The 23,179-nt window shown below is 44.3% G+C and overlaps 2 protein-coding genes across 2 annotated transcripts in view; both read left to right on the plus strand.

Annotated features, from left to right (window-relative positions):
* Positions 1 to 23,179, plus strand: part of LOC139661471 (brevican core protein-like) — a 45,533-nt gene that overhangs the window by 8,061 nt on the left and 14,293 nt on the right. The gene's annotated exons all lie outside the window — the stretch shown is intronic.
* Positions 1 to 23,179, plus strand: part of LOC139661462 (pneumococcal serine-rich repeat protein-like) — a 23,322-nt gene continuing 143 nt past the window's right edge. Inside the window, exons 1-3 of the mRNA XM_071539898.1 lie at positions 1 to 13; positions 892 to 2,208; positions 7,413 to 23,172. Of these exons, the coding sequence (XP_071395999.1) occupies positions 1 to 13; positions 892 to 2,208; positions 7,413 to 23,172 (17,090 nt within the window). The remainder of the gene's footprint in view (positions 14 to 891; positions 2,209 to 7,412; positions 23,173 to 23,179) is intronic.

Consider the following 23,179-nt stretch of genomic DNA (forward strand, 5'->3'; position numbering starts at 1 on the left):
ATGAAGATTCAGGGTGAGTTCTTGGATTGATTGTAATAATTATGTTCAAGGGATTGTTTTGTTGCCTAACATTTCATAATCACTTCATACTGGTTCCTCTATGTCTTTGAGAGCACAGGGTGAATTTATGTTAGTGCTGGTTATAAACAACAGTCAGAGCTCAGAGAGAAAGTCCTTGACATTGAGGATCCTTTTGACTCAGGGTACTTTCATGTCCCGTCACACTGTCACGGCAACTGTGGCCTGTTGCTACTTGACTGGTATTTGATTCATAGGCTTGTCTCGCAAACCTCTTTCATAGTTTCACTTACTTAAAAAGTATGCCAAATTGTGTAATACAGTATTTTATGGCTGATAGTTTCATAGGCTTATGTGACTCCATGTTCGTAAAATAAAAATCAGCCATTATGTTTTATTTGTGCGATCTTGTCCAAGCTTTCACTGTTGGAACTTTTTTCGCCCGGCATCATAAATGTGTATTTTTTTAATGTCTTTGAGGTGATCAACAATTTACACTGTTGGATCTTTGCTTCAGTCCTGGCATGTTTCCACACACCAGCATGTTGTCTGTATTGTGAAAATGCAACACTGTGTGAAACCTGGCTGTCTGGCTGAGTGATCTGGCAGACACGCCATTCTGGTGCCAGCCAAGGAGACACAGAGAGGAAATGAATGGTTTTAAGCTAGAATCAAAGATCCCAGATTAAATAATAATATGCTCCAAAAATACATCCATTCGTTGCTGGACATTAATCACACCAATCTCAATATTGGTATTGGGTGATATTGGGTGATAATTTTCATACTCTTGCCTTGTTTCATTTATGCATTGAAGGCATATGTTAATTCACTTGCTCTGAATTTATCTCTTACTCTGTGTGTGTTTTGTAGGAAGGAGAGAGGTGATCAACCAGACTTCGTTTGTGGATGTGTCTCTGGTAGGAGTCACTACAGCTCCACTTAGGCAGACCACCTCAACCACCACCATCAGCTCCACTACTGCCCTCCCTCCGATGGAGAGTAGCAGCAGCACCCTAGCCTCGACCTCTGAGAGTGTGTCAGAGAAAGAAGTAGAATCTCCAGACTTTCTAATTCCCACAGATGCTCCATCCATGTTCTCAACCAGTATGGCTCCACCTCGCCCCAGTCCAACAGGCCACGAAGAAGTCCTTGAAGAGTTGATCACCACCACTGTTAGCGAGGAACCGGAGGACTCTGAAGACCTGACGACAGCCACACCAGTCTTTGACGTTGAAGACTTTGTACGTGAAAATGAAACTCAGGTAGAAGCGGTTCACCGTGGCGACACATTCCCAGCACCACCGAGCACAGCAGAAAGCACTGAAACTGCAGAATCGTTATCCGAGCCCACCGAGGAACCAGACGATCACTCAGTCATTGAGGTCGGCACAATCCGACCTGACATCCGCATAGAGGCTTCTCCCAGCACAGAGCCCATGTTTGCTGTGGGGAAGACGGAGGAAACTATTGTGGATGCTGGGGTCACCACAGAGATGACCTCTGACCTCACCGATACTCCAACAGCATCAACTGAACTGACCAGTGAGGAATTGTTCAGCTCCTCAACTTCAACAACCCCAACTCCTGGGCTTGAGTCAACAACACCATTCCTAGACTATGATCCAGACCAAGTGGATGAGATTGGGATTGGTTTGCCTGTAGAGGGACTGCCGCCAGTCCAAGAGGAGCTCTCTTCCGCCGCCCCTACAACCATCACCACCCAACCTGGCAGTGAGGCTGAGATCACCACCGCCACACCCCCACCAGAGGCTACCAGCACTGTGACACAAACCACATCTCCAACCAAAGCGCAGGATGCGGAGACGCCGGTTGTTGTGTACAAGGAGGAAACCAGCGAGACCACGACTGAAACCACAACTTTCCCTGCAGCCTCTGTAACTGTGACAGCCGCCCCTGTCCTCATTGATAGTGGAACCTCAGCTGAGGACGTGACGTCATCGTCGTCAAGTGTCCATGTCTTTGACGAGTCCACCACTCACGTCCCAGAATCCACAGGTGAGGCCGTGGCAGAGGATGAGGATGCAGCAACAGATATCGATACAGAGTTCTTCACATCCCCTCCCATGGCTGCAGCTGTGGACAGTCCCACCACCACTCCAGGTGCTGCGGTGCCTGAGGGACGATCCATCCAGGTCACCACTGTAATGCAGAAGCAGAATGAATCAGGTAAGACTCATGCATAAATAATTTTCCACATTTGGTGTCCATTGTTTTCTATGCAAATGATCCTAATTTAAGTCTAATAGTTGGTTCTGCTAACAGGATGCATAAAGGTCATTACTTGATCGTCTTTATTTGACCACAACAATGTATGGGTAATGAAAACAGAGTTCACAACAGCTACAGTAAGAGTTGTATTTCAGATTGACTGCATGTCTCCCACAGGAGGACCTCTATCTAATTGGATTAAACAGTCATGTGGTAGGCATTGAGGTAGTTAAAACGTTTTCCCCAGGGGTGTTTTAGGTCGGTCTGTGAGTCATTATAATCAAACATGCTCTGCAATTTGGGATGTCCTTGAACATTGTTGTTCCAGTCGAGTATCTCTTTTGCTGCTGGGATATAAGTAATAACATAACATATAATAACTCAGTTATCATTAGAGTTTTGTGTATATTTTATATTTCCATGTTTCTGTGTTGGCTTGGTTAGAATGTGATATCTCTCACTAATAGCCTGCAAGAATTATTACTTTGTATTGGTCTATTATGCCAATATACAGTATGTTACTGTACAGCAGATGGGGCTTGGGGGAAGCCGTGCTGTCCAAGGTCCTGAAGTGGAGAGAGAGTTTGATTTTCTGCCAACGAGAATGTATAGTAGTGGGAGTTAGCTGAGGTCAAATAAATGCAGCTTGAAGTAGTGTGTAGTGCCTCTGCTGTTGGGCAATGGGATTTTTTGCTTGGCATCCAGCCACCTTTGGATCATAGGCTCAAACTGAAGTGTTTTCCCTTTTAAAAGTTGTTCTTCTATCATTTTACTATCCATTCCCAAAGTAATGGGATTGTAAATTCAGTGATCTGCTCCCTAAATGCTGTTTAACTCAGTAGTAATGATAATCTAAATATGGTATACTAGTAATGATACTATACTAGCAATGATATTTGCCTGGTGAGTTAGATTAGATTTAGTCCTGTCATGCAGGACCACAATAAAGTGTTTTGTTTTCCGGTTCCCTCTGGCTCATGTATGTGTGTGTGTGTGTGTGTGTGTGTGTGTGTGTATGTGTGTGTATGTGTGTGTGTGTGTGTGTGTTCCCACTGTGGACACCTGCTGAAAGACTGCTTAGCCTCAGGACCACGTCAGTCAGTCATGCTGAGCAGATGTCCAGACAATGACTTTGACATCGATGAGAGAGAGAGGGGGGGTGGGGGAGAGAGAGGGAGAGGGAGAAAGAGAAACAAAGAGAAAAAGAGAGGGAGATTTAGAGGGAGGGAGATCAAATCCCGAATACAAAAAAGGACAACAACTTCAGCATGATTTATTGGATTACAACTGTTGTAGTCAGCTAACACAGACCTCAATTACCAAAGTTGTTGTTGAAACAACTTCACATGTAGCCCTAATAATGATTTTCCCTCTTTCAAATATCCTCCTGCCCAACAGTGTTCCTCAAAGCTTAAGGTCAGTGGTTAAAAGGTCAGCATAGAGATTAGTTCAGCTAAAATGTGTACTCAAGTTTACAGAAGGACTGAGTCTGGATTACTCTGTTAACATGTGATTTTAATTCATGTGATTTTAATTCTCTATTAAAATCTGTATTTGCACCTACCTGAGTTCATATGGGAATGTGTACAATTTTCTCATTTTTATAATGAGGTGTGAGTTACAGAAATCTTGGTTAGAGGAAATTGGGAACATTCAAATGCATATTCAGGCCATGACTTTTAGCCCAACAGCACATGATCTCATACAGAAAACACAGCAGCTGCATAAGTTTTTACTCCCTTAATTTTGCTATCCATCTGAGCAGCAAACATTGCTGCGATGACTCATTCCGTGTCCCTGAAGAGCAGCGCTCATGTTAGAGGAAATGGATCTGGTGAATTGGAAGGGTACTGGGGAATGGCTTGGTTATTTGGCAGTTTTGGGAATTTGGCTGGCTGATTAGTTGAGTATGGCTGCTGCTGTGCCTGCCTAGAGTACAGCTGATCTGGACTCCTTAATCTGCTGATGTGGTCAGTGGAACAAAGTGTGTATTCAGTGCAGTGTGGTGTGTGTGTGTATGTGTGTGTATGAGAGAGAGAGAGAGGGAGAGAGAGAGAGAGAGAGAGAGAGAGAGAGAGAGAGAGAGAGATTTAAAAAATCAGTTAAACAGTTGTTGTTGTTGTTGTATGTCTGCCTCGCCCATGTTTGGTTTTATGTTTCGCATGTGTCTGTATATCTCGTCTATATGTCTTATTTCTACTGCAAACAAATATGTGTTTACAGTATTTTTCTTCTTGTGTGTGCATATGCCAGTGTGAGACTCACTGACAGCCAGCCTACAGTGACAGAGGGGTGTTGGCAGTCTACCTGAGTAACCACAGATGCCTTTCTTTAGCACATTGCAGACTGGACGCCACCTAAGAGGTGATGTCATCGCTAACGCGAAGTCTCCCCTCTCAGTGAGGACAGCTGGAGGCTGCCTGACTAAACAGGGTGATTATAGCTACTTTTACTGCTACATCGTGTGATGTAGCCCAGCTGAAACAGTCGTGGAGGAGGTCTCTTTTAGCTTCCCCAGTCTGTGGGAAAAAACTTGTGGAAAATATTGTATTATATGTTGCACAGAGAGTAGTCTGTTGTCTGATCACATGGAAATGTAGTAAACAACTGTATTAGGATGTTAAATATCAAATATATTAATATTGTTGCTGAGACAAATGGCTGTATTACTCTCAAGTGGGCATTGTTCATATGTTTCTGATGAATTTAAGAAATATGAGGCAATTAAATTTGTTGTTTACAGAGTGTGAATACGACATATTAATGACTTGTTAAAATATTGATACACTGAGTCTCGTCAACCCCAAATGTCACAAAACAATGGGCCAAACCAACAACAATATATGCTGATTGTGAATGGAACATCTATTGATATTCAGTTACCCTGAGACTGACCAAACTATTCCCCTAACTATTCCCCAACTAGCCTAAATTCTCATGTGAGGCCTGAAGAATACTGTCATGGCAAAACAGGCGTTCTCCAAACCCTGAAGCACCCAGATAACCACAGAATGATACACCGCCTGTAGTTGGGTGGCAGCTGATGTAATGACTCTACCTCCACAGCAGAGTGGAGTGAAATGCTGGGCTGGCCAGCACTTCTCTGGTCTGCTTTCATTTTAACATACAGTACTGGCTGTAGGAGCTGAGGGGGAAAGGTGTGTGTGTGTGTGTGTGTGTGTGTGGGGGGGGGGTGCCTTGCTCTTCTGAGTTCCCAGGCCTGACCTGAGTTTTAAACAGGTGTCTTGGTTGCAACCAATAATCTTTCTGAATCACAGCTTGTGGGAAGCAGAGAGAGGAAAAGGGGGAGTGAGAGAGAGAGAAAGAGCGAGAGAGAGAAGCAGGGAAGTGGTAGTGTATGTTTAGTGCTTGTTTGGGTCTCCTGGACTGTGTGTGAATAATCCTCTCCTCCTGATTGTTTGTACTGCCATATGTAAATATTGGTAAGCAAATCGGGCCCAGCCATACCAAACTGTTCACTATGAAATGGACCACCGTAGAACTCTTTCCTCTTTTTGCCAACTGCCTTATACATAATGTTTGTTGCGTCAGACAAGAGCATGAAGTAAGTAAGTGCAGTTGTGTGGGCCAATCCTCCTATGTGGCACACTCCTCTCGACAGAGCCACTTTGCTTGGACATGTAGTGCATCTCATCAAGGGTTGTTTTTTCCTCACAGCCACTCTTATTTGCTTTCAGGGGCACGGACAGGATGTCTGTCTTTGCTCAGGGCCTTGGCTTAGCTCGGAGAGCTCCGAGAGGTATCTGTCAATTCACTAAACTGGGCTTTAATATCTGAGATCAGCCGACATGTAGTTTAATGCAACTGTCTCTTAGAAGAGGTTTACCAGTCAGACAGCACCTTGTTTATTTATGGGACAATATACAAGGTGATCTTAGGCAACATAACGTAGGTGGATGGTGATGATGCTGTGCTTTGGAATGGGAATTGAATGCTACTTCTGTGTTACCCTTAAAATTAAGAACAGGCAGCTGCTGACATCTGAAGTCACTCAAAGTCAGTAGACCACTATTTAGAGCATATATAGGTGGAAATTCATTAGTAATGATGACACACTACGATCTGTATACTCTATGATTTATGAATCAAATCTTCCTTTTTCAGTGAAGACAGGTTAGAATTCCCTTCCATGTTATTTATTTCATAAGTTATCTTCGTGGTCCCTTTTGTAAATCTAGACATGCTGAGATTGTTGACATTGTTAAAGGACTTGGCAATGTCTAAGACATGAAAGTTTGACAAAAGACGCTCTATAATGGAGTGAAATCCTAGCTAAATGTTACAAGCATAATGGAGTGGTCTCTTGATAATATTTTCTTTTCACATCAATTTGGGATATAAATCTTTGAATTACGGTTTGGATGATATTCAGATACCAGTCAAGCCAAGGCTTTCAGATATGTTGGAGAGTTTTTCATTTGCAATGTTTTGCAGTTTTTGGTTTGTTCTGAACTTTATTGTAAGATTCAGAGAACGTCTCTTTCGTGAAATTACTGAAAGAACTGAGGGTGCTTTGTTACTGTGATAGCCAGTATCAAATACACAATATAATATTGTGTGGTATGAAAAATATTCTGTAGATTGTAGTTAATTTGGCTGTTTGAATGAATCCACCCTAAAAAAAATCACAAGCTGTTTATATAATCTTAGACAGACCAGTCTAGAATTGTGTTCATGAATGAACCTCTCACAAAGCTGTAACCAAGCGTGTCTGCTTTGTCATCGAGTTATATTTTGGAGCTTTTCCACAGACAATTAAAAGGAGACTGATTTTAATGACACTATAACAGTAGCCCCCATGATTATCCAAAACTGTGCGTACATCTGGTTCAGGGAACAATTGGCACTACTGAAATCAAGCTACTTTTGATGTAGATGGCAAATATGCAATCTATGAGCCCCCAGGCTCCCATTCAGAAAGTGCCTCTCAGAGTCTTGGCTGCCTGGATTCAGCCTTTAGAAAGAGTTGGTAATTTCCGCAAATATCAACTGAACACTAATTCTAATTCTAATTCTACATGTGAATTATGTTTTTGTCTGGATTCCCCTTAAATTGTATTTCCCATATGTTAAACTTTCAGTTGCATTTGAATAGAATTGTCACACTCCTTCTTTTCTCTTCCTTTCTTTTTTCTTTTCAGTTGACCAGGGTCCACATCCACAGGATTCTCAGTCCCCTGTCATCCCAGTGGTGCCTGACCATCCCACCCCTTCCTTGGTGGACGGTGAGCCCATCCTGAGCAGTGGAGACACACACCTCTTCTCCCAAGCTGCTGTCACCATCACTCCAACTGTTAGCTTTATCAATGGCAAACATGAGATCACACTGGAGCCACAGAGCTCAGATGGAAAAGAGGCCAAAGGTGACCAGGTTGTGACAAACATGACAGCCCTGGGAGCAAGTGATGAGATGACCACAGTGTTTGATTATAATTTGACTGATCTCCCTGTTGATAGCTCCCTTGAATCTACAGAAGAACCTTTTTCATCCACATCAATACCGACCTCTACAGTTATCACAGATGTTGATGATTATGAGCCCTATCTAATCCCAATTGTTGAATCAAAACCTCCTCACATAGTCCCTGAAGAGGATGAGCTGACCACAAAAGGCCCTGCACAGACAGACACAACCTCAGATGTGACTCAGACAGAGAAGTCTGAGGATCAATCCTCAGTTTCTGCTACAACCGAGCTTCACACAGCCACAGTTAAAGCTGAAACCACAGAGGAATCAAAGAGCACATCTGCTGCTCCAGCTGTTGAAGACCCCATTCAATCCACTTTACAGACTGTGTTCACTCCCACCTCTGATGACGCTGATGGGAAAACACCAACATCAACAAGTGACGCAGAGAACTCCACTCAAGATGTGGAAGAAGGCACAGTTCAGGAGTCCCAAACCCCTAAAGAATCTGCCAGCAGCACACTGACACCTTCAATAACTAGCGGCCCGACCTCTCCTGGAGAGACAGTTAAGACTGAGATAACACCAGCTACAGGAAGCACTGACTCATCTTCTTTAGCATATACCTCAGCTGAGTCGGCAGAGAGTACAGTGACAAGTCAGGGAGGAACAACAGCCAGCCAAATGCCCTCTGTCTTATCTACTGAGAAAGATACAATTGGTACTCTTTCTACACCAGTGGAGGAGGGTTCAGGGGCCCAAACACTAGACATGTTTACAACCAGACCTCCATCATCCAGGAATGAACAGATTTCTCTAGGGACAACATCATCTTCAAGTTTAAGCCCTGCAGATAAAACGGATCAACCTACAGTGGAGAGTGAAGTAACATCACAAACAGGAGAAACAACAGGCACAGATAAAACATCAGTTCCTGACACTGATGAGCCAGAACAGACCTCATCACCCACTTCACGAGATGAGACAACTCCCATTCCCTCTGAGGAATCCATTGCAACAACTGCTTCTCCCTTATACAATGCTATTGAAATGATCAAGACAACAATGGCCTCTTTTACCGATTTTTTCAGCCAATACACAACACAGGATGCATCAGTACTGACTGAATTACCTGACCAAAAAGTGAAGACAAGTGAGGAAGCATCAATCACCCCTGGTGTTATAAATGAGGCGAGTTTATCTGTTGCCACATCCATCTCTCCAGTCCCTAGCACAGTCAAACCAGATGAGTCTATTTCAACCACAATATCTGCAGTGGATATCTCCAAACCACAATCAGAAGCAGCTACTGTTTTAACCTCTGCTGTTACTGCAACTACTTCTTCATACAGCTCTGAAAAACCAGCAGAAAAGACAAGCACAATAATGTCCCCAGTCACTCCAGTGGCAACTTCTGATATGTTCATTCAGACCTCTCCTGCCACAGCTGTATCTTCTCTGTACAGCACTGAGAGACCAATATCAATGTCACCTGAAACACAAGAGAGCGATGCTTCAAGTCAGACAGAGAAAGCACAAGTTACACCAGAGGCAACTTCTACTCTCTCAACAACAGATGAGAGCTCAGGTGAACAAACATCTGATATGTCCACTAAAGAGACTGTAACGGTAACAGCTTCTTCCATGTTCACCACCGAGAAACCAGAATCTGAAGCATCTTCTGTTTTAACTTCTGCTGTTACTGCAGCTTCTTTTTCATACACCTCTGAAAAACCAGCAGAAAGGACCAGCAGATTAATGTCCCCAGTCACTCCAGAGTCAAGTTCTGTACTCGCCTCTACAGATGAAGACACCTCAGGCGATCAAACAACTGATCTGTCGACTAAAGAGACTGCAGCTACCTCAGCCTCCTCTTTATTTAGCAGTGAGAAGCCAACAGCACTACCAGCTGAAGAACAAGAGAGTGCTGTCACAGGTCAGACAGAAAAGCCCTCAGTGACTCCTATTACTGACAAGATAGAGGAAAGTTCTGTTCTCACTCCTACAGATGAAGATGGCTCAGGTGACCAAACACCTGATATGTTAATTCAGACCTCTCCTGTCACAGCTATATCTTCTCTATACAGCACTGAGAAACCAGCGTCAGTGTCATCTGAAACACAAGAGAGTGTTGCCACAAGTCAGACAGAGAAAGCACCAGTTACACCAGAGGCAAGTTCTACTCACTCAACAACCGATGAGAGCTCAGGTGAACAAACATCTGATATGTCCACTAAAGCGACTGTAACGGTAACAGCTTCTTCCATGTTCACCACTGAGAAACCAGAAACTGATACAGCTACTGTTTTAACCTCTGCTGTTACTGCAGCGTCATCTTCAGTCAGCTCTGGTAAACCAGCAGAAAGGACCACCACATTAATGTCCCCAGTCACTCCAGAGGCAACTTCTGTACTTGCCTCTACAGATGAAGACAGCTCAAGTAGGAAAACAACTAATCTGTTGACTAAAGAGACTGCAGCTACCACAGCCTCCTCTTTATTTAACACTGAGAAGCCAACAACATTACCAGCTGAAAATCAAGAGAGTGCTGTCACAGGTCAGACAGAGAAGCCCTCAGTAACTCCTATTACTGACAAGACAAAGGAAGGTTCTGTTCTCACTCCTACAAATGAAGATATAGAAATTTCGGGTGACCATACCTTTGATTTCACTGGAGAGTCACTACTTGTAGCAACCACAGTCTCTTCAATGTACAGCACAGAGACACGAGCAGTGACAGCATCAGGTGAAACTGAGGGAACTGATACTTCAAAGGCAACTGTTACTGTGGCTTCCTCACTCTACAGCACTGAGAAACCAACATCAGTGTCACCTGAAAAACAGGAGACTGTTGCCACAAGTCAGACAGAGAATGCATCAGTTACACCAGAGGAAAGTTCTATTCCTTCAATAACAGATGAGAGCTCAAGTGAACAAACATCTGATTTGTCGACTGAAGAGATGGTAACTGTAACAGCTTCTTCCATGTTCACCACTGAGAAATCCGAAACTGATACAGCTGGTGCATTTACCTCTACTGTTACTACAACTTCATCTTCATACAGCTCTGACAAACCAGCAGAAAGGACCAGTACATTAATGTCTCCAGTTACTCCAGAGGCAAGTTCTGTACTTGTATCTGCCTCTACAGATGAAGACAGCTCAGGGGATAAAAAAACTGACCTGTCGACTAAAGAGACTGCAGCTACCACAGCCTCCTCTTTATTTAGTACTGAGAAGACAACAGCACTACCAGCTGAAGAACAAGAGAGTGCTGTCACAGGTCAGACAGAAAAGCCCTCAGTGACTCCTATTACTGACAAGATAGAGGAAAGTTCTGTTCTTACTCCTACTGATGAAGACGGCTCAGGTGACCGAACCCCTGATATGTTCATTCAGACCTCTCCTGTCACAGCTATATCTTCTCTGTACAGCACTGAGAAACCAGCGTCAGTGTCATCTGAAACACAAGAGAGTGTTGCCACAAGTCAGACAGAGAAAGCACCAGTTACACCAGAGGCAAGTTCTACTCACTCAACAACCGATGAGAGCTCAGGTGAACAAACATCTGATATGTCCACTAAAGCGACTGTAACGGTAACAGCTTCTTCCATGTTCACCACTGAGAAACCAGAAACTGATACAGCTACTGTTTTAACCTCTGCTGTTACTGCAGCGTCATCTTCAGTCAGCTCTGAAAAACCAGCAGAAAGGACCACCACATTAATGTCCCCAGTCACTCCAGAGGCAACTTCTGTACTTGCCTCTACAGATGAAGACAGCTCAAGAAGGAAAACAACTAATCTGTTGACTAAAGAGACTGCAGCTACCACAGCCTCCTCTTTATTTAACACTGAGAAGCCAACAACATTACCAGCTGAAAATCAAGAGAGTGCTGTCACAGGTCAGACAGAGAAGCCCTCAGTAACTCCTATTACTGACAAGACAAAGGAAGGTTCTGTTCTCACTCCTACAAATGAAGATATAGAAATTTCGGGTGACCATACCTTTGATTTCACTGGAGAGTCACTACTTGTAGCAACCACAGTCTCTTCAATGTACAGCACAGAGACACGAGCAGTGACAGCATCAGGTGAAACTGAGGGAACTGATACTTCAAAGGCAACTGTTACTGTGGCTTCCTCACTCTACAGCACTGAGAAACCAACATCAGTGTCACCTGAAACACAGGAGACTGTTGCCACAAGTCAGACAGAGAATGCATCAGTTACACCAGAGGAAAGTTCTATTCCTTCAATAACAGATGAGAGCTCAAGTGAACAAACATCTGATTTGTCGACTGAAGAGATGGTAACTGTAACAGCTTCTTCCATGTTCACCACTGAGAAATCCGAAACTGATACAGCTGGTGCATTTACCTCTACTGTTACTACAACTTCATCTTCATACAGCTCTGACAAACCAGCAGAAAGGACCAGTACATTAATGTCTCCAGTTACTCCAGACGCAAGTTCTGTACTTGTATCTGCCTCTACAGATGAAGACAGCTCAGGGGATAAAAAAACTGACCTGTCGACTAAAGAGACTGCAGCTACCACAGCCTCCTCTTTATTTAGTACTGAGAAGACAACAGCACTACCAGCTGAAGAACAAGAGAGTGCTGTCACAGGTCAGACAGAAAAGCCCTCAGTGACTCCTATTACTGACAAGATAGAGGAAAGTTCTGTTCTTACTCCTACTGATGAAGACGGCTCAGGTGACCGAACCCCTGATATGTTCATTCAGACTTCTCCTGTCACAGCTATATCTTCTCTGTACAGCACTGAGAAACCAACATCAGTGACACCTGAAACACAAGAGAGTGTTGCTACAAGTCCACCAGTGACACCAGAGGAAAGTTCTATTCAATCAACAACAGATGAGACCTCGGGTGAACAAACATCTGACATGTCCACTAAACAGATTGCAACTGTAACAGCTTCTTCCATTTTCATCACTGAGAAACCAGAAACTGATGCAGCTACTGGTTCAACCTCTGCTGTTACTGCAGCTTCATCTTCATACAGCTCTGAAAAACCAGCAGAAAGGACCAGCACATTAATGTCCCCAGTCACCCCAGAGGCAAGTTCTGTACTCGCTTCTACAGATGAAAACAGCTCAGGTGATAAAACAACTGATCTGTTAACTAAAGAGACTGCAACTACCACAGCCTCCTCTTTATTTAGCACTGAGAAGACAACAGCACTACCAGCTGAAGAACAACAGAGTGCTGTCACAGGCCAGACAGAAAAGCCCTCAGTGACTCCTATTACTGACAAGACAGAGGCAAGTTCTGTTCTCACTCCTACAGATGAAGATGGCTCAGGTGACCAAACCCCTGATATGTTCATTCAGACCTCTCCTGCCACAGCTGTATCTTCTCTGTACAGCACTGAGAGACCAATATCAATGTCACCTGAAACACAAGAGAGCGATGCTTCAAGTCAGACAGAGAAAGCACAAGTTACACCAGAGGCAACTTCTACTCTCTCAACAACAGATGAGAGCTCAGGTGAACAAACATCTGATATGTCCACTAAAGAGACTGTAACGGTAACAGCTTCTTCCATGTTCAGCACTGAGAAACCAGAATCTGAAGCATCTTCTGTTTTAACTTCTGCTGTTACTGCAGCTTCTTTTTCATACACCTCTGAAAAACCAGCAGAAAGGACCAGCAGATTAATGTCCCCAGTCACTCCAGAGTCAAGTTCTGTACTCGCCTCTACAGATGAAGACAGCTCAGGTGGCCAAACAACTGATCTGTCAACTAAAGAGACTGTAGCTACCACAGCCTCCTCTTTATTTAGCAGTGAGAAGCCAACAGCACTACCAGCTGAAGAACAAGAGAGTGCTGTAACAGGTCAGACAGAAAAGCCCTCAGTGACTCCTATTACTGACAAGACAGAGGCAAGTTCTGTTCTCACTCCTACAGATGAAGATGGCTCAGGTGACCGAACCCCTGATATGTTAATTCAGACCTCTCCTGTCACAGCTATATCTTCTCTGTACAGCACTGTGAAGCCAACAGCAATGTCACCTGAAACACAAGAGAGCGTTGCCACAAGTCAGACAGAGAAAGCACCAGTGACATCAGAGGCAAGTTCTACTCAGTCAGCAACCGATGAGAGCTCAGGTGAACAAACATCTGATATGTCCACTAAAGCAACTGTAACAGTAACAGCTTCTTCCATGTTCAGCACTGAGAAACCAGAATCTGAAGCAGCTACTGTTTTAACCTCTGCTGTTACTGCAGCTTCATCTTCTTACACCTCTGAAAAACCAGCAGAAAGGACCAGCACATTAATGTCCCCAGTCACTCCAGAGGCAGGTTCTGTACTCACCTCTACAGATGAAGACAGCTCAGGTGAGCAAACAACTGATCTGTCAACTAAAGAGACTGCAGCTACCACAGCCTCCTCTTTATTTAGCACTGAGAAGACAACAGCACTACCAGCTGAAGAACAACAGAGTGCTGTCACAGGCCAGACAGAAAAGCCCTCAGTGACTCCTATTACTGACAAGACAGAGGCAAGTTCTGTTCTCACTCCTACAGATGAAGATGGCTCAGGTGACCAAACCCCTGATATGTTCATTCAGACCTCTCCTGTCACAGCTATATCTTCTCTGTACAGCACTGAGAGGCCAACATCAATGTCACCTGAAACAACAGAAAGTGATATGACAGAACAGACAATCACATCTTCACTCTTAGAGGAGCCATCAATTTCTCCAGTGTCTAATATAACAGAAACAAGCTCAATAACCATTTATCCAAGTTTAGCCTCTGTTATATCATCCACTATGTCAGATATTGAGGATATAGATTATGGTATTCGCAAAGAGCAATCAATGGTAGAATTAATTCCTTCCTTCAGTGGAACAACCATAAAACCTGAAACAACATCACTCTTCACTATCACAGATGTGGAAATTTCTGGTGACCATACCCTCGATTTGACTGGAGAGTCACTACTTGTAGCAACCACAGTCTCTTCAATATCCAGCACAGAGACACGAGCAGTGACAGCATCACATGAAACTGAATTAACTGATACATCAGAGGCAACTGTTACTACTGCTTCCTCACTCTACAGCACTGAGAAACCAACATCAGTGTCACCTGAAACACAGGAGAGTGTTGCCACAAGTCAGACAGAGAAAGCACCAGTTACACCAGAGGAAAGTTCTACTCACCCAACAACAGATGAGACCTCAGGTGAACAAACATCTGATATGTCCACTAAAGAGACTGTAACGGTAACAGATTCTTCCATGTTCAGCACTGAGAAACCAGAATCTGAAGCAGCTACTGTTTTAACCTCTGATGTTACTGCAGCTTCATCTTCATACAGCTCTGAAACAACAACAGAAAGGACCGGCACATATCCAGTCACTCCAGAGGCAGGTTCTGTACTCCCCTCTACAGATGAAGACAGCTCAGGTGAGCAAACAACTGATCTGTCCACTAAAGAGACTGCAGCTAGCACAGCCTCCTCTTTATTTAGCACTGAGAAGCCAACAGCACTACCAGCTGAAGAACAAGAGAGTGCTGTCACCGACCCGACAGAAAAGCCCTCAGTGACTCCTATTACTGACAAGACAGAGGGAAGTTCTGTTCTTACTCCTACAGATGAAGATGGCTCAGGTGACCAAACCCCTGATATGTTCATTCAGACCTCTCCTGTCACAGCTACATCTTCTCTGTACAGTACCGAGAAACCAACAGCAATGTCACCTGAAACACAAGAGAGTGTTGCCACAAGTCAGACAGAGAAAGCACAAGTTACACCAGAGGCAACTTCTACTCTCTCAACAACAGATGAGAGCTCAGGTGAACAAACATCTGATATGTCCACTAAAGCGACTGTAGCTAGCACAGCCTCCTCTTTATTTAGCACTGAGAAGCCAACAGCACTACCAGCTGAAGAACAAGAGAGTGCTGTCACAGGCCAGACAGAAAAGCCCTCAGTAAATCCTATTACTGACAAGACAGAGGCAAGTTCTGTTCTCACTTCTACAGATGAAGATGGCTCAGGTGACCAAACCCCTAATATGTTCATTCAGACCTCTCCTGTCACAGCTACATCTTCTCTGTACAGCACCGAGAAGCCAACAGCAATGTCACCTGAAACACAAGAGAGTGTTGCCACAAGTCAGACAGAGAAAGCACAAGTTACACCAGAGGCAACTTCTACTCTCTCAACAACAGATGAGAGCTCAGGTGAACAAACATCTGATATGTCCACTAAAGCGACTGTAGCTAGCACAGCCTCCTCTTTATTTAGCACTGAGAAGCCAACAGCACTACCAGCTGAAGAACAAGAGAGTGCTGTCACCGACCCGACAGAAAAGCCCTCAGTGACTCCTATTACTGACAAGACAGAGGGAAGTTCTGTTCTTACTCCTACAGATGAAGATGGCTCAGGTGACCAAACCCCTGATATGTTCATTCAGACCTCTCCTATCACAGCTACATCTTCTCTGTACAGTACCGAGAAGCCAACAGCAATGTCACCTGAAACACAAGAGAGTGTTGCCACAAGTCAGACAGAGAAAGCACAAGTTACACCAGAGGCAACTTCTACTCTCTCAACAACAGATGAGAGCTCAGGTGAACAAACATCTGATATGTCCACTAAAGCGACTGTAGCTAGCACAGCCTCCTCTTTATTTAGCACTGAGAAGCCAACAGCACTACCAGCTGAAGAACAAGAGAGTGCTGTCACAGGCCAGACAGAAAAGCCCTCAGTAAATCCTATTACTGACAAGACAGAGGCAAGTTCTGTTCTCACTTCTACAGATGAAGATGGCTCAGGTGACCAAACCCCTAATATGTTCATTCAGACCTCTCCTGTCACAGCTACATCTTCTCTGTACAGCACCGAGAAGCCAACAGCAATGTCACCTGAAACACAAGAGAGAGTTGCCACAAGTCAGACAGAGAAAGCACAAGTTACACCAGAGGCAACTTCTACTCTCTCAACAACAGATGAGAGCTCAGGTGAACAAACATCTGATATGTCCACTAAAGCGACTGTAGCTAGCACAGCCTCCTCTTTATTTAGCACTGAGAAGACAACAGCACTACCAGCTGAAGAACAAGAGAGTGCTGTCACCGACCCGACAGAAAAGCCCTCAGTGACTCCTATTACTGACAAGACAGAGGGAAGTTCTGTTCTTACTCCTACAGATGAAGATGGCTCAGGTGACCAAACCCCTGATATGTTCATTCAGACCTCTCCTATCACAGCTACATCTTCTCTGTACAGTACCGAGAAGCCAACAGCAATGTCACCTGAAACACAAGAGAGTGTTGCCACAAGTCAGACAGAGAAAGCACAAGATACACCAGAGGCAACTTCTACTCTCTCAACAACTGATGAGAGCTCAGGTGAACAAACATCTGATATGTCCACTAAAGCGACTGTAGCTACCACAGCCTCCTCTTTATTTAGCACAGAGAAGCCAACAGCACTACCAGCTGAAGAACAAGAGAGTGCTGTCACAGGCCCGACAGAAAAGCCCTCAGTAAATCCTATTACTGACAAGACAGAGGAAAGTTCTGTTCTCACTTCTACAGATGAAGATGGCTCAGGTGACCAAACCCCTAATATGTTCATTCAGACCTCTCCTGTCACAGCTACATCTTCTCTGTACAGCACCGAGAAGCCAACAGCAATGTCACCTGAAACACAAGAGAGTGTTGCCACAAGTCAGACAGAGAAAGCACAAGTTACACCAGAGGCAACTTCTACTCTCTCAACAACAGATGAGAGCTCAGGTGAACAAACATCTGATATGTCCACTAAAGCGACTGTAGCTACCACAGCCTCCTCTTTATTCATCACTGAGAAGCCAACAGCACTACCAGCTGAAGAACAAGAGAGTGCTGTCACAGGCCCAACAGAAAAGCCCTCAGTGACTCCTATTACTGACAAGACAGAGGCAAGTTCTGTTCTCACTTCTACAGATGAAGATGGCTCAGGTGACCAAACCCCTGATATGTTCATTCAGACCTCTCCTGTCACAGCTACATCTTCTCTGTACAGCACCGAGAAGCCAACAGCAATGTCACCTGAAACACAAGAGAGTGTTGCCACAAGTCAGACAGAGAAAGCACAAGTTACACCAGAGGCAACTTCTACTCTCTCAACAACAGATGAGAGCTCAGGTGAACAAACATCTGATATGTCCACTAAAGAGACTGCAACTGTAACAGCTTCTTCCATGTTCAGCACTGACAAACCAGAATCTGAAGCAGCATCAGTGTCACCTGAAACAGTAGAGAGTGCTGTCACAAGTCTCACCACTGTAGATGCCTCCGTATCTGGCTCAGATTCTCAGACCTCCTCTGTGACTTCATCTCTGTATAGCACAGATAAACCTGTAGTTACAACAGCATCACATGAAACTGAAACTGCAAGTAGTTTACAAACAACAGTTACTACAGTTGAGGAGGGCTCAGGTTATCAGACCCCTGATATGTTTTCTCAGACCTCTTCTGTAACTGCATCTTCTGTCTCAAACACAGAGTCTCCAAGTGTCACATCATCTGTACTATCAACTGAGGATTTGGACCTTAGCATAAGTACAGGCCCTGCAAATGTTGAATCCATACCTTCCTCCACAATAAGTCCTACAGTTGATGATTGTGAGATGAGTTCAGTCCTCTCTTCTACAGATGCTGAGAGCTCAGGAGACAAGATGACACAAACTACAACTGATGGAATAACTCACACAACTGTAGCACCCCTGTCTAGCATTCTTCCCATATTGTCAACAACTATGGTGTCACTTACTCATTTAGCCAATCAGTTCACTACACAAGATACAGCTGTGGCAAGTGATGCAACTGAACATAAAGAAGAGATAACAACTGTAGATTCTGTTTCTCAAAGTGTGGGAAACACCACTGTTTCAATGTCTGCATTTACACAGGATGAAAGCTCAGGTGGCCATACCTCTGCTTTGCCAGGGACCACTGCTACTACACCTTTGCAGTCAACATCAGATGTTACAATCACGCAGCAGACTCAAAAGCCGTTTAGCACAGTAAAAACATCAGCCATCCCGATCATTGATGAATTAGAGACAAGTTCTGTTATAACCTCTACTGATGGTCAACAAACTGAAATGTTAACAGAAGAATCTTCTACCCCTCCTTTGATACCAACCACAGACCAAACAGTGGGGCCAAGCAACTACTCAGCTATAGTGATTGGCAGCTCACTGGAAATTACCACTGAGAGAATGGCTCCTGGCACCATCAAGCCCTCCATTCCTATCATTGATGAGACAGAAGCAGAGTTTCTCATTGACCAAACCCCTGATTTCTCCACTAAAGATGCTGACAATGGATCAACCACCGTCTCTTCAATGTTCAGCACAGAAAAACCAGCTTTAACAGCATCACACGGAACTGGAACAAGTGATAGTTCAAAATCTACTGTTACTGCTGCTTCCTCTCTTTACAGTACCAAGGAACCAATGTTGCCTGACACAGAAAATATCACAGAAAAGCACTCAGTAACTCCAGAAACAGGCTATGTGCTCACATCAACCAATGAGGAGAGTACTGGAGATCAAACTCCTGATACATTCACCAAGGAATCGGTATCTTCTTCACTCGCTAAGACTGTCACAGTGTCTTCCATGTTCAGTACAGAGAAGCCAGCTTCACATGAAAGTGCAGCAGTTCAAAGTTCAACGACACCTGTTACTTCATCTCTGTACAGCACTGATAAACCAACAGTAATGTCAGCTAGCACAATGAATGAAGAAGGCTCAGGTGACCAGACCCCTGATATGTTCACTCAGACCTCTGCCGTGACTGTATCTTCTGTTGTCAGCACAGACTCCTCAAGCGTCACAGCACCCATTCAGCCAGATGAGGAATTGGACTACGGCATCAGCACAGAGCCCTTATTGGTCAAATCCATACCTACCTTTGTAAGAACAACTGTAATCCCTGCAGACATAACACCTATCAGCACTGTTTTTACCATGGACACAAGCTCATTATTCACTGATGAAGAGGGTTCAGGTGCCCAAACCCCTGATGTGCTCACTAAAGATGCTGTCACTGACCCAAGTATAGTTTCTTCCATGTTCAGTACTAAGACACCAGCAGCAATGTCTCCAGAAACATCAGAAAGCACTGCAACAAGGAAAACAGCAATTTCTCCAGAGACAGATCTCACTCATACAGAGGAGAGTTCAGATGACAAGACCACAGATGTTCTCACTAAAGAGACAACAACTGCAGCTACCCTAATGTCTTCAGTATTTAGCACAGAGAAACCATTAACAACAACAGCATCACTTGAAACTGAAACAGCTGAAATTTCAAAGTCTGCTGTTACTTTAGCTTCTTCTCTATACAGCACAGAGAAACCAATGCCAATGTCACCTGAAACAGATGCATCAACAGATGAAGAGGGTTCAGGAGTCCAGACCTCTGCCACATTCGCTCAAACCTCCACTGTGACTGCTTCTTCTCGCGACACTGAGTCTCCAAGTGCTGCTTCCACCACATTGTCTATTTTCACAGATATTGTTGATCAGGATTTGGACTTTGGAATTAGCACAGATCCCTCACTGATTGAGTCCATACCTTCCATCACAGAGGCAACAATAAAACTACAAACAGAGGAAAGTTTGGGTGACCAGACCACAGATATGTTAACTGAAGAGTCTCTAATTGCATCAACCACTATCTCTTCCATGTTCAGCACAAACAAACCAGTAGTAACAACACCATCACATGAAACAGCAAGTCCAAACATAGCTGCAACATCAGTTTCTTCACTATTCAGTACTGAAAACCCAACAACATGGCCACTTGAAACTGTAGAAAGTGATGTCACAGGTCATACAGAGGAACCCTCAGTTGCTCCAGAAGTTAGTTATACACCAAGCCACGGGGAGACTTCAGGTAACGAAACCCCTGATATGTTCACTAAACAGACACCAACTGTCATGGCCACAGCCTCTTCCGTGTTCAGCACAGAGAAGCCAGAAACAGGAACTGCTTTAAGCTCTGGTGTTACTTCACCTTCCTCACTCCAAAGCACTGAGAAACCTACAACAATTTCAACTGGACCAACAGAAATCACATCAACAAAAAATCCCTCAGTCACTTCAGAGGAAAGCTTTGTATTCACCTCTACAGATGAACAAGGCTCAGGTGACAAAACAACTGATGAATCAAATGCAGAGACTGTAACTACCACAGCATCCTCACTCTATAGTACTGAGAAACCAACAACCTTATCAACTGAAGAAACAGAGACAGAGGCAGGTTCTGGTCTCAGTCCTACAGAGGAGGGAAGTTCAGGAGACCCATCCCCAGATATGTCGACTAAAATGACTATGCCATCCATGTTCAGCACAGAGAGACCAGCAATGACAACTGCATCACATGAAGCTACAACAGGTGACATTTCAAAGAGTGCTTTTACTTCAGCCTCTTCCCTGTACAGCACTGAGAAACCAACATCAGTGTCACCTGAAACAGACACATCAGCTGAAGACAGTTCAGGACACCAGACCCCTGATATGTTTCCTGAAGAGTCTCTAATTGTAACAACCACAATCTCCTCCATGCTCAGCACAGAGAAGCCATTAGTAACAGTCACTGGAAAAAATGATGGTTCAAAGTCAGCTGTTACTGCAGCTTCTTCTCTCTATAGCACAGAGAAACCTACTCCTGAAGTGAGTTCTGTTCTTTTAACATCCACAAATGAAGAAGGCTCAGGAGATGAGACCCTTGGTATGCTCACAAAAGACAGTCTATCTACCACAATGACCTCTCTTTACAGTACTGAGAAACCAACAATTGTGTCATCTGAGACAGTGAAGGCTGTTATTTCCACAGCTACGTCTCTATTCAGCACTGAGGCACCAGAACATATGGACACAACAATATCACAAGAAACACCCTCAGCTGAATCAGTGGACAGTATTGCTACTACTACACCAACCTCTCTGTATAGCACAGAGAAAGCAGCACATGTAACCAGCATTACAGAGGAAGACAGTTCAGCTGATCAATCTCCTGATATGCTTACTGAAGTATCTACAATTGCTACCACAGTTATACCTCTGTCACAAAGTGAGTCTGGAGTGCCAGTGGGGTCTGGAACAGAGGCTCCAGTGGAGGCCATCACCAATCAGGACCAATTCATTGTGGCCACAGATGAAAGCGAGATAGCTGAGACCGAGAGCACATCTCAGACATCAAGTGCTGAATCATCAACCCAATCCTCATCACAGTTCATCACAGAGGAATCTACATTTGCTCCCCAATCTGCAGTCTCCACCAGCACAGCTGACACAATTACAGCACCAATATCTGAGTCAGGAAGTGGTGATTTTACAGAGACAGAGAGCTCGGGAGATGACACATCCGTTGCTGCAGTGGCACTTGTGCCTACTGCTACACCTTCAGCCTCGACAGGAGTAACTGATAAACAAACTGATAAATCCACAGCTGCTGGGGTCTCTTTAGCAGATGATGAGATCTCAGCTGACCAGACATCAGGTATGGTCACTCTATCTACTGGCATTGCATCCACAGATGAAACTCCCCTAGAAACACCAGCAGCTGAGCAGCCCTCTGTGGAACACACAACCATAACATCATCCACAGTAAGACCATTAAGCACTTCTGAATTTACTGAAGAGAGCTCAGGTGATCACACTGATGCATCCACTAAAGAATTTACAACCATCATCAAAGGTCCTTATGTATTTGGAACCTCTGAACCCATGCAGATGCCAAGTGTATCTCCTTCTGAACGAGTCATTGTGTTCACCACAAAAGAAACATCTACTTTCGTTGACATGGAGAACTCTGGTGGCTCATCTGTAGAGGATGACCTGGAGACAACTACTGATGGGTCTGGTGAAGAGCCTCCAATGGAGACTACCACAAAACCCCAGGATGAATTTACTGTGGCCACAGATGAGACTGAGATAGATGAGACTGAGAGCACATCTGAAGTGTCAAGTGTTGAATCTTCTACTCGGTCCATCACTCAGCTCACCGAGGTGTTTGTGTCATCAACCCAGGCTCCACGCATGACAAGCACTGAAATTTCCAAAGCCACCTTCACTGAGCAGGGCAGTGGGGACCTCACAGAGGACTCCACAGTTGAGGATGAGAGTTCAGGTGATGGATTTTCCAGTGTGTCTACTAAGCTTACACCAGTCACAACAGCTCCTGTGAAGTCTGCTACTATAGCAGCTACCTTTTCATCTAGTGCTGTTGCTTTCACTGAGGAGGGCTCAGGTGACCAAACCTCTGACATGTCCACCAAAGATGCTATTACATCTTCTTCCATGTTCACAACAGAGAAACCAGTAATGACAACAGGGAAAACTGCTGTCACTGCAGCCTCTTCTCTCTATAGCACTGAGAAACCAACAGCAATGTCATCTCAAATTGACACTTCAACACAGACCACTGATATGTTCACTGAGACCTCCTCTGTGTCAGTT

The sequence above is a fragment of the Centroberyx affinis genome, unplaced genomic scaffold (assembly GCF_046629955.1).
Source record: "Centroberyx affinis isolate AG114_WGS23_722 - 3 ecotype Tasmania unplaced genomic scaffold, CSIRO-AGI_Caff_v1 ptg003531l_1, whole genome shotgun sequence".
Classification (NCBI taxonomy): domain Eukaryota; kingdom Metazoa; phylum Chordata; class Actinopteri; order Beryciformes; family Berycidae; genus Centroberyx; species Centroberyx affinis.